Source organism: Colossoma macropomum, unplaced genomic scaffold (genome assembly GCF_904425465.1).
Source record: "Colossoma macropomum unplaced genomic scaffold, Colossoma_macropomum, whole genome shotgun sequence".
Classification (NCBI taxonomy): Eukaryota; Metazoa; Chordata; class Actinopteri; order Characiformes; family Serrasalmidae; genus Colossoma; species Colossoma macropomum.
Genome location: NW_023494796.1, coordinates 13515305 through 13530867, shown reverse-complemented (window position 1 = coordinate 13530867; position 15563 = coordinate 13515305). Strand labels below are relative to the sequence as shown.

At 37.9% G+C, this 15563-nt stretch overlaps 1 protein-coding gene across 3 annotated transcripts in view; it reads left to right on the top strand.

Annotated features, from left to right (window-relative positions):
- slit2 (slit homolog 2 (Drosophila)) overlaps positions 1 to 15563 on the top strand; it is a 99775-nt gene that overhangs the window by 46007 nt on the left and 38205 nt on the right. For all 3 annotated transcript variants that reach the window (XM_036583839.1, XM_036583840.1, XM_036583838.1), the window contains exons 5-11: positions 1692 to 1763; positions 3100 to 3171; positions 5233 to 5304; positions 8011 to 8174; positions 8845 to 8977; positions 13271 to 13342; positions 13917 to 13988. In XM_036583839.1, coding sequence (XP_036439732.1) covers positions 1692 to 1763; positions 3100 to 3171; positions 5233 to 5304; positions 8011 to 8174; positions 8845 to 8977; positions 13271 to 13342; positions 13917 to 13988 — 657 coding nt within the window. The remainder of the gene's footprint in view (positions 1 to 1691; positions 1764 to 3099; positions 3172 to 5232; positions 5305 to 8010; positions 8175 to 8844; positions 8978 to 13270; positions 13343 to 13916; positions 13989 to 15563) is intronic.

Sequence of the window (15563 nt, the reverse complement as noted above, 5' to 3'; positions counted from 1 at the left end):
ATGAATAGGAGCATCTGTCAGTTGACCAATCAGACGGCAGCACACAGCGCCCTGGTGTTTTGTCTGGTTTTGGAGACACAGCGTCTGCTTTTGATGATGATTGATGGGTGAGCAGTTTGATTGACAGGAGCTCCTTATTGCATTCATCTGCATGTGTGTGTGTGTGCGCATGTGTGTGTATGTGTGACTTCATTAAAGTTAACTCCTGTGGAGATGGACACTCACACACACACGGTGAGGTCAAAGGTCATCTTTAGCTTCAGTTCACTCTGAATGGGCCCCGATGTCCTGCTGAACTGAGTGGATCTATGGTCGAGTAAAAACACTTAATGACCACTTTGGTTACATTTAATGACCATCATGCTACGGGACAAAAACATTAAAGCAAGACTATATGAAATATGATCACTTCAGTTACACAAAATGACTATTACACTATATGACAAAAGTGAAAACAAGACTGTATGAATTATAACCATTTCAGTGATGCCTAAAGACTATTGTCATGAGAGCTAACTGTTGTCTAAGTCTTTTTATACTACACTGCATGTGTGATTAGAAAGAGACCACTTCTCTTTCTAGTGTATGATTGTGTTACAACAGGCTATTAACACTGATGTCAAAAGGAGAGAGGAAGTGAAAGAGAGAGAGACAAGTGAGGGATAAAAGGAGGATTAAGTCTATTTACTCCTCTTTTCACTCGTTTAATGAAAAGAAAAACAGGCACTCTTCCTGTAGAGGTGATCAGGGTCATCCTCTGGTTCTCTTGCCTTCTCTCTTTGTCACAGCTCCACGCGGTTTGAGGCACGAAGCCGAAGTTGGCTGCCAATTCAGCGCCTTCTTATTCTTACTTAAGGTGAAGGGGAAAATTTGAATAAGAATCTGCCAAAATGGAAAACCAGCTTCAGAAACACATTTGAGACATGCGTGTGATGATTTAAAGCAATGCTGTGTAGGAGCTGGGTATTTAGAGACCTCTCTGGTGGAAATATGTAATTGCATACAACATGCGGAAGAACATTTTGTAGCATTGGTTGTGCTTCAGATCTCCACAAGCGGATGAATCTTAATTTTGCGATTATGTTGAACAACTATTCAAAGAGAGCTTAATCAAAACTGTTTTTAAAGGATGTGAGTGAATTACCTACTATTTTCATCAGTATCTTTATCAGTATAATGTTGATTTTGTATTTCAGACCTAAACATCGAGTCAGACCTTTTTGAGCTTGAGAAACTTTGGCTCTGAAAAACTGCCACCAAATGCGTCCCAGTACATCTGACTTTTAAATGATTATTTCAGGCTTTACAGGGCAGCTCACAGCAACGCATGCACTCTATATTTTAGTATGTTATTTAATGCTACTTTTTTCAGTTTTAACATAAACTATTACATAGTGCTTTAAGCATTCAGTTAGCATCATGCTAGTGGGTGGAGTATAATTATAATTTAATTACTTGTTAGCTATAAAAACCTCGTAGCTACAGTAGAATCTTAACAGACCGTTCATAGTGCTTTTCATCTTTTATTCTCTTCTTTCTTCTTCTCTGTTTCGGTCTCTTTTACTCCTTCATTTATTTTCCTCTCCACTGTGTATCTCACTGCTTTGTTCTGTTTTTCTATTTACTGTAGGATGTGTATGATTAATGCTGGTTTTCAGTGCTAATGATTTTGTGTTGTTTGTGATTTGCAGAGATTTGAGTGAGAATCAATTTCAGGGCATTCCAAGGAAAGCTTTCAGAGGAGCTACAGACCTCAAAAACCTGTAAGTGTGTTTTACAGAGAGAGAAAACATACATACAAAACATAATCTTAAAAATATAAGTATAGCCAGAAAGCAAGAATACTGAAGTGCAGTAAAATTAATGCTGTATATTGTATTAATGCTGTAAATTTTATTGGTACCCATTAGTAGGGTAATGGGTAAAGTTAAGTATTTGTTGAGTAGAGATGTCATTCTGCAATATTGGTATCATAGTGTGCTACTGTATTACAGTGGGCCATTAGAGTGTAATATTGTGTTACTGTAGTATTATAGTAGATTATTAGAGTGTCATGTTATGTTACTGAAGTGTTACAGTAGAGCATTAGAGTGTGATATTTTGTTACTATAGTATTGCAGTAGATTATTAGGGTTATATTGTGTTATGTCATGGTGTGTTAGTACAGTGTTATAGTAGATTATTAAAGTGTCATATGTTACTATAGTATTACTGTAGAGCATAACTGTCATACTGTTCTACTGTTTTACTACAGTAGAGCATTAGAGTGTCATATAGTGTTACTATAGTATTATAGTAGAGCATTACAGTGTCATATTGTATTACTGTAGTATTATAGTACAGCATTAGAGTGCTCATATTGTATTATTGAAGTATTATAGTAGAGAATTAGTGTCATATTGTGTTTCTGTAGTATTATAGTAGAGTATTAGAGTGTCATAATGTGTTATTATAGTATTATAATAGAGCATTAGTGTCACTGTGTTGCTATAGTATTATAGTAGAGCAATAGAGTGTCATTGTGTTACTGTATTATTATAGTAGAGAATTAGTGTCATATTATCTTACTGTAGTATTATAGTAGAGCATTAGAGTGCTCATATTGTGTTACTTAAGTATTATAGTAGAGAATTAGTGTCATGTTGTTACTGTAGTATTATAGTAGAGTATTAGAGTGTCATACAGTGTTACTATAGTGTTATAGTAGAGCATTACAGTGTCATATTGTATTACTGTAGTATCATAGTACAGCATTAGAGTATCATATTGTGTTACTGTAGTATTATAGTAGAGAATTAGTGTCATATTGTGTTGCTATAGTATTATAGTAGAGCACTAGAGTGTCATATTGTGTTACTGAAGTATTATAGCAGAGAATTAGTGTCATATTGTGTTACTGTAGTGTTATAGTAGAGCATTACAGTGTCATATTGTGTTACTGTAATATTATAGTAGAGAATTAGTGTCATATTGTGTTGCTGTAGTATTATTGTGTAGATACTAATATTATTGTGTGATATTGTCAGGATTATCCATATGTGGAAGAGTGTGAGGTTTTGTTTCTCTTTTTCCATTCTTCCATGTCTTTCTGTCCATCAGGCAGCTGGACTATAATCAGATTTCCTGTATTGAAGATGGAGCATTCCGAGCCCTGCGGGACCTGGAAGTGCTGTGAGTACCTGAGATGTGTCATTATGAATGCAGATGGTTAAAGTGTGTTTACACATTGACCTAAGTCTGGTTCCTTGGATTATTGATTTGCCTCACCGTTATTAGATTTTAAGACGATTATATAAGTATTGAATTATAGGTTTAGATGGTGAAGCCCACATGCATGTGCACAGATAAACTCCAGGGGAGGTTTGAGCTCCTGCCCTTTTGCCTTCAGATTGTGTAAGTGATCTTTTGGTGGGTGTGTATAATTGTGTTTTATATGGCTGTTCTTAGATCTGTTTCAGCAAGGTTTAGCTCAGTCTCGCTGTGGAAATTGAGTTCATGGGTCAGCTCAGTTTCCACAAGCTTCTCTGCTCTTGGGTGCCCCCTCTGGTGCAGAATCGACCACCTGCGGAGATCTCACATCAATAACTCCAACCAAAAATGGATGCATGCATCACCACAGCACTTGAAATCCCACCAATAAATCACTGTTAATTTCTTTAAGAAAGAATTGATCATTGCTTCCTGTGGTCACAGCAACCAAACAAACAGCAGTAGGGGGTGTAGGGGGTGACTCTGGGGACCTCTTAACTAGAGTTCAGCTCCAATGCAGTGACCACTGCACCAAGCATCTTCCTGGAGATTCTGCATGGTTTACATTCAACCAAAGCTAACACATCTTCATCAGCTAATCAGGAGCTTCTGAAGGTGATGATTAGATCAATCAGGTGGGTTTTTTTAGGGTTACAGCTAAAGTTTTCAGTAAAGTAGATCTCCAGGAATAGGGTTGGTAGGTAACATGATAGCCTGTACAATTTTACAATTGTGGGTTCAATTCCCTGTTTAGGCGGTAAAGCTTTTTGGCTGTTTTTGGAAAAAAACTCTCAACACTGCAATTTTTTGCATAACTGTAAAAATAATGCAACTCAGTAACCAGTAATTTACTGCACATTTACATATGAAGAAATAGACACTTCATAGGCATTTTAACTTATTTTATAATTTGCACAAACGTGCAAAAATGTATATCTGGCAACACCAATAAACAATAACATTTTGCCCCAAAGAAATAAATACAATTTTTAGTTCTTTACCTTTTCTTTCTTCACCTTTTTAACTCTTTGTTCTTACAGAAAATGTTGTGATGCTGAGTTCACAATGAAATGTTTTTTGCTGTGAAAATGACTGTTCAGTATTGTGAAATCCTGGCAATATTCAAATGTACATTAAGTTTAATTCACACTCAGGCTTTGTTCCACCTGAGCCCGAAATGTTTGTGATGAGGGGTCTCAGTGTGGCATTAGTGAAGCTGATTTCCACTGTAAGGGGATTATGTGTGTAAATCCTGTTAGAGTGAGAAGACACTGATGATAGTGGGAGGGATTATGTCACATTCTGTTATTCTGAATGTCACAGTATCGCACCCACCAGTGGTGTAGCCTGGATTTCATTTTATTTAGGGCTGCTTACAGGTTTAGAGGGGGCAGCTATCAAGTATCAAGGCCCAGAGGCATTGCTATAGTGAGGATGCTCACCAACTAGCCAACTTCACTGAAGCTTAGTCCTTAGACTGTTACCACATTATTATTATTTTTGAGTATTAAACACAACACATGATTGCTTATCTCACTTTTAGCTGGCTAACATCAGCATACTACGGTGAGTAAAGGCCAATGAACCCAAACACTGCACTGTCCTTCTAAAAAAGCTGATCTGGTTCTGATTTAGCTAGATGCAAGATGCAAAAACTGGAATGTAGAAATTGCATGTCTAGAAGGTTTGAAATGTGCTATGTGATGTAATGATATCTCTTTCTCTCTCTGTCTCTCTCTCTCTTTCTGTTTCTGCATCTCTGTCTGTTCTGTATCTTTTTCTGTCTGTCTCACAATCTGTTCTCTCTCTTTTCTGTATCTCTCTCTGTTCTGTATCTCTCTGTTGTGTCTCTCTGTTCTGTATCTTCCTCCTTCTGTTGTGTCTCTCTTAATCTCTCTCTCTCTCTCTCTCTCTCTCTCTCTCCCTCTCTCTCTCTCTCTCTCTCTCTCTCTCCCCCCCCCTCTCTCTCTCTCTCTCTCTCAGGACGCTGAACAACAACAATATCTCTCGTTTGTCGGTGAACAGTTTTAACCACATGCCCAAACTCCGCACGTTGTGAGTATCATTTCGTTACTCTTTTAATGTTTCAGTCTGTTTTCCTCACGTGGCGCTCTCTCGCCCCCTGGAGAAGAGTTAATCAGAGTGATTAAGGGGCTGATGGGTAATAAAGCCGTTTGAGTGGACACTGCGGGAGCGAGTTCAGCTCTAAATGATAATCAGCAATTAGAGCTTGTTTATAACTAACGAGTTTAATCACCACATCAGTATTCACTTCCTGAAGGAGTTGGAGAACAAAAGGACGACAGGATGAGGTAGACGAAGAGCTGATCACACAACCTACCTCACTGCTGTAGTCAGCTGAACACAAGTTCAGTCATAATTCCCAGTTTACAAGCTTCGAAAATGTAAACAAGTAACATAGTTTCAGCCTTGCTGTAAGTGTTCATTTTAAATCCACCATTAAAAAGAAATTTGAGAGATATTTAAGTAAACCTTTATTGTAAAGCGCAGTTCATTTCGGATCCATTCCTTTATCTTCAGTTTAAAACAGGAATGAGCATCTGTAATCAACTAACCAGCCATTGTTGTTAGTGAATCTGTCTGTTTTATTGTTTAATGTGATGAGGAACCTCCTAATTTAACAAGAAGAGGCCATATGAATGATATTCAAAGCAACCAATCACAAAGCTTTGTTTTTGCACAATATGCCGGGACGAGTGTAGAAACGTTGCTAGAGCAAAAGAGATCCACAAAAAAGAGCAGCACAGCAGCTTCAAACAAAACTCTTAACACCTCTAAGACTTAAGTACCTCTAAAGTCATAATAATAAAACACAAAAAATGTGTCTGTATTGACAAATAAATTGTTAAATATTGTGTGTTAATGTTATACCCAAGAAACTACTAAAAATGGCATAGTCTCTAAACCTCAACACTTGTTAAGAATGCAAAGATCTGTGAGTGCATTGATAAACATAGACAAAGCATTGTCATGACCACTCACAGATGACGTGAAGAACAATGATGGTTTTGTAACAGCTGTGCATGTGAAGATCTGGGACATATTACATGTTAAGCAAACAGTCGGTTCTCGCAGTTGACGTGAAAACCTAAACGTCTTTGAACATCTCTGAAATGGTAAAGCAAGGCTTGCTCCTGGTCAGCAGTGGTGAGTACCTACCAACAGTGGTCCATGGTGGGAGAACCCATGAACTGGCGGTGTTTTAATGAAGGCTACAGGAGGAATGTGTCACAACACCCAGTTCATCGTACCCTGCTGCACATGAGGCTAAATAGCCACAGACTGGTCAGGGTGCCCATGCAAATCCTTGTCCACCATCGTAAGTGCCTACAAGGGGCATGCGAGTATCGGCACTAGACCTTGGAGCAATGGAAGAGGATCTCCTGTATGATGAGTGCTGCTTTTCTTTTACATCATGTGAGTGGTCAGGTACTTGTGGATACATGGTGGAAAAAGAAAAGCTGGTGGTGGGAGTGTGATGCTCTGGACAATGTTCTTTTCTAGGCATTCATGTGGACGTTAATTTGACATGTTCTACCTACCTAAACATCGTTGCAGACCAGGTACACCCCATCATGATAATAGTATTCCCTGATGGCAGTGGCCTCTTTCAGCAGGATAGTGCACCTAGTGCACACATTGTTCAGGCATGGTTTGAGGAACATAGTGAAGAGTTCAACATGTTGCGCTGACCCCCAGATCTGGAGTAACTGTCTGCAGCGAATCCACCTTGCAACTTACAGGACTAAAAGGATCTGCTGCTCATGTCTCATTGCCAGATCCCACAGGGCACCTTCAGAGCTCTTGTAGAGTCCATGTCTCGGTGGGTCGCAGCTGTTTTGGCAGCGCACAGAAGACTAACATATTAGGCAGGTGCTCATAATGCTCATCGGTGTATGCTAATGCAGATTAGGCAAACTACCCTGGATAGCATTTGTGTGTCTGAACAGATGATACAGAAACAAAAAGCTCTAGTGTTGCTGTAATACTCAGAAAGATTCTGTCTTTCAGTCACTCGTTTTCACTCGCTCAGATTCAAGTTTTTATCCTCTAAACTTGTTAAGGCTTCATGTTTCACTGCTTATTAGACACATGTGGAATATAAATTTGACACAGCTGTAATTTTACATGCACATTTCATTTATGTGTTTTAGCTAACAGCTTTATTGCACAGTCCATGCATCTCAAACGAGTTAGCAAGGTTAGCACAGGCATGTTCTGTAGTCATAGTTCTCTTATTAGCATAGGTTAGTATGTTGGACACTGATAGGTTGAAGCTTATTCATGATCTACAAAATTAAGCTGCCACGCAGTGCCCCACAAATCACTTTTTTCGGACATAGTTAAAGTCAGCTTTATTGCCATGAACAACATGTACAGCAGCAGACAACAGTGCAGAGAGACAATAAATACAAATAATGCAAACACATATGTTGTTGAATGTATTATATAATATACATCACCTCCCGTTCAACATGGAACTACTTTCACTGTGTTCTACTGCTGTATTGATTTCAGATCACATTGAATTCATCTATAAACACACACACACAAACACACACACATAGTAATATATTCATGTTTGTGTTGATTGTAAATTTGTGTAGAAATCTTTTAGAGGGGACCTTCAACTGACCCTCTCCTGAAGATTAAACCCGGCTCACTTTCCCTCTCCCTCTTTCACTCTCTCTCTCTGTCTTTCTCTCTCCCTCTCTCTATCTCTGTCTCTCTCCCTCGTAGTCGTCTACACTCCAATAATCTGATTTGTGATTGTCATGTGGCGTGGCTCTCTGATTGGCTACGGCAGAGACCCCGTCTCGGTCTGTATACCCAGTGTATGGCTCCGCCCTCTATGAGGGGACACAATGTAGCCGAGGTTCAGAAGAGGGAGTTTGTCTGTACAGGTGAGTGCGAGTGTAGGTGTGTGTAGGCGTTTGTTGTTGTTGTTGTTATTGTGCTGTTGTTGTGCTGTTGTGTTGATGTGTTGGCTGTTTGTTTGTATTTTTCTTTGCTCATGCTTTCAAGACTTTGATGACGGCAAGTCGTTTCTTTTAGCTCCTCTGTTATTGTTACATTCATTTAAAATTAATTTAATTATAACAATTAATTATGTTTCACCTACAAACAATTAACAAACCATTTTTCTTTAATTGGTATTATTCTCTTTAATTGATATTATTCTCTTTTCTTTATTTTATTCTCTCTCTGCTTTTCTCCCTCTTTTTCTTCCTCTATCACTCTTTTCTGTCCTCTCATTCTCTCTACTCTCTTTTCTTCTTGTTTCTCTCTTCTTCCTCTTTATTCTCTTTCTCTCTTTTATCCCTCTCTTAATCTCCCTCCCCCTCTTTCTTTCCATTTTCTCTTTTTTTCTTTCTCTCTCACCTTTTTCTTTTTTCTTTCTTTCTTTCTTTTTTCTTTCTTTCTTTCCTTTTTTCTTTCTTTCTTTTCATTCCCTCTCATTTTCTGTGTTCTGTGGTCTGTTCCTTTTTCTCTCTGTCTCTATTCATTCTCACTCTCTATCTCTCTCTCTCTCTCTCTCTCTCTCTCCTGCTCTCTCTCTGTTTTCTCTCTCAGGTTCTTACTCTCAGTCGTCCTGTAGTGTCCTGCAGTGTCCAGAATTCTGTACATGCAGTAATAATATAGTAGACTGTCGAGGTAAAGGACTCACTGAGATTCCCACCAACCTGCCGGAGACCATCACTGAGATGTGAGTGTTCATCACTTTACTGACTGACTGTACAGTCTTTAACAACACAGTAACAATACTGCAACTGATTCAGTAATAGTATGGTAGTAATAATGAGAAGAAGAAAAACAACTATTTAATTTATTAAACACGTTTCATACTTGTAGCAGCTCAAAGTGCCTTACAATGAAATAGTAAGTTAAAAAAATTACAAAAACACTTTATTTGTATGTACAATTTATCATTTTGTTTTAAGACTCATGATGTGCTGCAATGAATGTGTTACTACTTTTCTTCAATTGTTTATTAGCCTTATATTGGTTGAAAGGCTGTGAAGATATGAATATATATAATTATAGCACCACGTGCTGTTTGTCTCGTGTTACACTTGCACATGCATGTTTCAGCTAGGGGTTGCACAGACAAGTCAACTAATAAATCCACTAGTGGGTGCTGTGGGCAGCAGTTGGCTTCTTAAGGACAATGTCTGAAATACAGCAGGGCTGAACTGGCAGTTAACAGAAGTCTGTTTTTCTGTTAAACACAAAGAACAAAGTACTTTGTTAGTGTGGAAATGCTATACGAAATGAATTTCATTGCAAGTTGTGTAAGACTGCAGTGAAATACTGGTTCTTAATCCTGACCGGGTGGTTTAGAGAACCGCTGGCGTGATAAGGAAGTGACTGACATGCAGAACTACCATTCACAGACCATTTAGCTTGACATGCTCAATGAGAACAAACTCCCTGCAGATAAAGTGGATCTACCAACAAACAAAAATATCACGTTTCTTTGCTACCTATGGCATCAAACTAAATTCATGGCATTCAGCATGAATGTTATCTGGTTCAGTTACTGTATCTCCTCTGAACGGCTTATCTATAGAGATACGATTGCTTGCTACCAGAATTTAGCTTGATAAACATTCATTTGTTCCCCATCGAACTGATAAAACCTGTGCACGGAAGCACGGATAGCCAACTGCAGTTTAAATTCAAGTGAGGCGTTAGATTCTGAGAGCTGTGGCAATTTTAGTGTGCATTTGACGCAAGACAGTCTGTGCTTCTGTGTGTGTATTTTAGTGAGTTTCAGTCTCAGATACTCTGAGTATCTGAGACTGAAACTTACTAAAATACATCAAAAACACCTCAAACTGCAGCATCTGCCACCCCGGAAACTATTAGCAATCTGCTGACAACATACTTAAAGAGGTCCAACACACGATATTTTATGTGGTAATGATGACTAGTTTACTCGATAAGACACAGTGACTCATAGGCTGGCAGTGCAGCAAGAATAATAATGTTTTATCACAGTGGTATTACATGTTGGTGTTGATTTAATTAATGAATGTTTTCCTGCAGCCTGTCATTTCAGGTCATGGATTTTCAGAAAATTCAGTTTAATTCCTGCAAACATGCAAAATTGTGCTCTAAATAGTTTTAGTTATGTTTTTAGTGTATACAGAATGACTGAACTGAACTGAAGTATTATATTGATATGAATGTATTAGTAATCAGTTTTATGGTATCAATTTGATGTTGATATTGAGGTATCTGAGCTAAGTGTTTTTAGTGGTGTGGGTTTAGTGATGTGGTTTTGTTCTGCTGCCTGTATTGTGAGACACTGCCATGCTGTCCTTCATTCCTTCTCTTTTTGTCATTTTCTCTCCTGAGAGCTGTGGTTCGGCAGATGAAACATTTTATCTCATCTGTGTGTGTGTGTGTGTGTGTGTGTGTGTGTGTATGTGCGTGTTGAGAGTAAATCAGACTTACTGTCACACAGAGAGAAATAAATATACACCCACTTTCAGAAGAAAACCTCATATCCCCAAGTCCCTGTAGCTCCTGAATAATAAGCCTTTGTATATAATAAGCCTGGCATGTTTAAGGGTAAAATCAGTGTAGGTTACAACATGAACTTAGCTAGCTAGCTACATTAGCAGAGGCCTTGGAGCAGCTAGCAAAGCAGACTACAGCATTAACCTAGCTACCTGACAACATTAGGAATTTCTTTGAACAATGCTACAGTAACTAGTGATGTATGCTATAATGTTAACTAGCTAACAATGTTAACAAATGCTTTTAAGTCATTTCAGCCATGCCATAGTAGCTAGTGTTGTAGATCCTGCTACAGCATAGACAAGCATAGCTTTTTTTATTAGGGAGCTGTACATTAAGTTAGCTAGCTAGCAATGTTAGGACATTCTTTGGACTAAGTTTGGTCATTCTACTGTGGCTAGTGGTGTAGGCTTTGACAACAAGAAAGCTATCTAGCAACATTAGCAAATATCTTAGAGTAACTTCAGCCACGCTATGGTAGCTAGTGGTCTTGGCTACAGTGTTATTTTAGCTAGCTGAAGATGGTGAATTCTGTCAGGGATGGGGGAGTAGCTAAGTAGCACGCTACGTTTGGTGTTAACTACAAATTTTTGCAGCTCATAGCTGTAGCCGCTACAGTTTTATTAAACGTAGCTAATAGCTGTAGCACCTACAAAATTTTGTGTAGCTATAGCGATCATTTTTGCTACAATTTCGCTACAGGCTTCAGGCAATCCGTTCAAAATTTGAACAGTGGAACGCGGTCATTAACTGGGCTGGTGGCGACTGTGCAGTCCTGACTGAGCTACGGACAGTTCGAGCAAACGGGCACGCACTGTGAGTGGCCCCGCGCTCTGATCACCCCTTGCTAGTAGGCTTAGCTCAGGGGTTGCAACCGAAATGTTAAGAAGAGCCATTTTGTCCTTTAAACAAAAACAAAACCACCTTGGGAGGCTCAACATTTTATGTCCTTTTTACTATCTTGGCTGTAAGTATGTGTGTGCTAATGTACTAGTACAGGCTAAAATTAAATAAAAGAAAACGCAGACTTACTTTGCTCTGCTTTAAGCTTTAGGTCAGCTATATCTGCTTTTCTCGCATCTCAGAAAACTTCTCTGCGAGTTTCTCTCAATGTTCTCTCAATGTTCAACTTTTTACGAGACTGAAGTCGCTGCTCATTCTCCTGCTTTTCGTTCGAATTGTCCCGTTCCACCTTAAATGGTGCCTGACGTGCCAGATTGTACTGCTGCGACATTTAAGGTGGAACGGGAAAATTCGAACGAGAAGCTGGTGAATGAGAAGCTGACTTCAGCTTTGCGACTTGGGGATCATCAGGAAACCAGCTGAGCACTTATAAATGCAAATAAGTCCATTCGTCTCCAAATTATTGATGTTCGTCTTAAATCTTCTCTTTGCCATTTCGTTGTCTGCGTTGCTGTGTGTCCAGCAGTCTGCGCGTCACTCTCCAGCGTTAAATGTTGGTGAATTAGCAGTTACACATTACCTCCAGCGTTTAAGACCATTTATTATGAAAACTGTGTTAGAACTATGTGTTATAACGATTTTACAGGAAAGGAGGATTATGATATTTTCCCTAAAAATCTAGTTCTGTTGCAGAGCCGCAACAGCTCTGCAGGAGTGGAGAGATTATTCAGGCCTGATTCTCTCCCCAAACAGAGCCAGAGTCACTGATGAGAATTTTGAGGCTAAAGTGTTACTGAAGTTTGAAGGACTCCAAATGTAATGTCTGTACATATCTTGCTGAAATGTTTAAATTGGAGCAGTTTTATTTCAACAGCTGACAATGCTTTGCACAAAATTGTTTGGTTTGTATACAGTTACTTTTGCTGGTTTTTGTTAGGAAAAACCTGGAATGATTGACTTTGCCTTTAGTCTTAATTTTTGTTGGATATCACGCCTTTGGTTGTGCAAGTTTGATTGTTAGTTACACTTAAACTTACTTTTTGGTGATCTTTTTGTATATTTGCAGCTTTTCAATTGTATGTTTCTTTCTGGTACATGACTAAATGCAGTGTCTTGTTCACACTTTCAGTTGGGCTTGTTTGGTGTGGAGATACACAAACATTCTGACAAACGCGCTTTGAAAACCTTAATTTCTGTGTGTTTTCATCAAAAAGAAGGTGTATAGATCAAGACTGGCTTAGGTTTGCTTGTCTGTGTGAGATGCAATTGAGGAGACTCGCATTCAGTTTTTCAAAAGAAATCTGGTTTAGCATTTTCTGCTTCTCACAATCCAAATAATCCCAAACACATTCAGTGATGTTGAGTACTGGACTCTGGGGTGGTCAGGTCATTGTTGAGAACTGACAATTATTTTAGTCATTAAAGGACTGTTCCACTACAACTATTGGAGTTTGTTTCATTTTTCAACAGAATTTTCAGCTCCTTAATGTCGATCTTGGTCACAGAATGATTGATCTGCCTGTAATGTTTAGTAACCTCTTTTTTCTGCATTTACTGTGTTTCTCCACAGACGTCTCGAGCAGAACTCCATCAAAATCATCCCACCTGGCGCTTTTTCACCATACAAACGCCTGAGGAGGATGTGAGTATTCTTATACACACACACACACACACACACACACACACACACACACACACACACACACCACATACACACATACAACATAACTCAGTAAGGTTATCAATAACCTGGATTCCTTGCCAATTAGACTTTATCCAACTAAGAACAGAATGAACTTTTACGGAATGTAACAGAATGGAACAGAAAGTCACACACTATTGTTACAAAATATTGTTAAATGATAAATTAAGGTTTAATTTCCTCACACACACACACACACACACACACACACACACACACACACACCACATACACACATACAACATAACTCAGTAAGGTTATCAATAACCTGGATTCCTTGCCAATTAGACTTTATCCAACTAAGAACAGAATGAACTTTTACGGAATGTAACAGAATGGAACAGAAAGTCACACACTATTGTTACAAAATATTGTTAAATGATAAATTAAGGTTTAATTTCCTCACACACACACACACACACACACACACACACATACAGACACACACATACAGACACACATACACCCTCTCCTAAATACTATTGTTTTCTTAGTGTTTTTATTCTCTTTACAGAGATCTCAGTAATAATCAGATTTCTGAACTGGCTGCAGATTCTTTTCAAGGTCTCCGCTCACTAAACTCACTGTAGGTATCTGTGTGTGAGTATGTGTGCGTGTGTGTGTGTGAGTGTGTATTTGTGAGTTTTATTAAGCTGACATCACTCAGTCTTACTTATTCATAAACGTTTCCATTCTGAGGCTTTTAGTGCAGTGAGACACGGGTCTCACAGGGACACCAGCCATTAAAAGCTTTAAAAAGCACAATGAACCCTGCCCCCCCCCAACCCACACACACACATACCAGTACAGCTGTGTGTGTTTCTGGCCCCCCACACGCACCTTTAGGGTGATGCTGCAGCTTTAACAGATTTATCCTGAGTTAAGGAGAACTTTCATTGTGGAAAACTGCACATGACATGTAGTATCTGTGTGTAAGAACAGGGATGGACGAATACTCTTACAGTGTTTTCTGCTTTTGACAATCATGATTATTAAAAATGAATAATACTGTAACTACAACTACTACTACTACTACTACTAATAATAATAATAATAATAGTAAGAATAATAATAATTGTATCTATTTTTTAATCTATTTAGTTCAGATTGATGTTTAGTTTGGGGGTGGGGCTGTTTGTGCTTCTGTTTTTGCGTTTATCACTGTATCCACTATAAACAGTAAAAATCCACATCATGGGAATAACATCACTCCACTTAGTTTATACCTTTATGCTTCACAGGGCAAAGAACATTCAAGATACAAAAAATATTAAATTAATGGAATATTTATCATCTAAAAAAGGAAAATGCAGAATAATATAGTCTCTAGTCTGTAAATTACTGGAGTCTATCCCAGTGCTCAGGCAGGAAACCCTGGACGGCATAAGGCAGAAAACCCTGGACAGTTCGCCAGTCTTAATCTAAGTTGTTTAATAAATTAGTTAGAAATAACAGTGGATGAACAATTATAACAACTTAATTGGTTTAAATACTAAAATACCTTAATTAAAAATAACTTAATAGCTCAGAATTAACTTAAAACAGCATAATAATTAAGAAATACTTAAATAACATAAAGAATAACTTGATGATGTAACAATACTGAGATAACTTGGTGAATAATACCTTATAAATCATGTAAAGAATTATAACTTAATAAACTTATACTGAAGGAATGTAAGAAATAACAATGTGATAACCTCAAACAGAGTTCATTTCATAAAAAACTTCATAACATCAATTAATTAATACAACTTAATAACTTAAAATGCTGAAATAATGTAATTTAAGAATATTAATTGAATTAATCAAAATTTATATACAGAAATAATAATAACTAATAATCTAAAACACACACACACACACACACACACACACACACATCTTCTAAGCCACTTCTGGGTTGCGGGGGGAGCTGGAGTCTATCCCAGCAGTCATTGGGTGGAAGGCAGGATACACCCTGGACAGGTCCCTAAAATACACAATTAAGTTAATAAATTGAAATGTAAAATACTAAAATAATGTCACAAATTATAGCTGAATAACATTTAAAATACTAAAAAAGATAAAATAAAAAAGCTTAAAATATTAAGACTATATTAAATTATATAAAAATATATTAACTTTTGACTTAATAACTTTAAAATGCTGGAGTAATTTG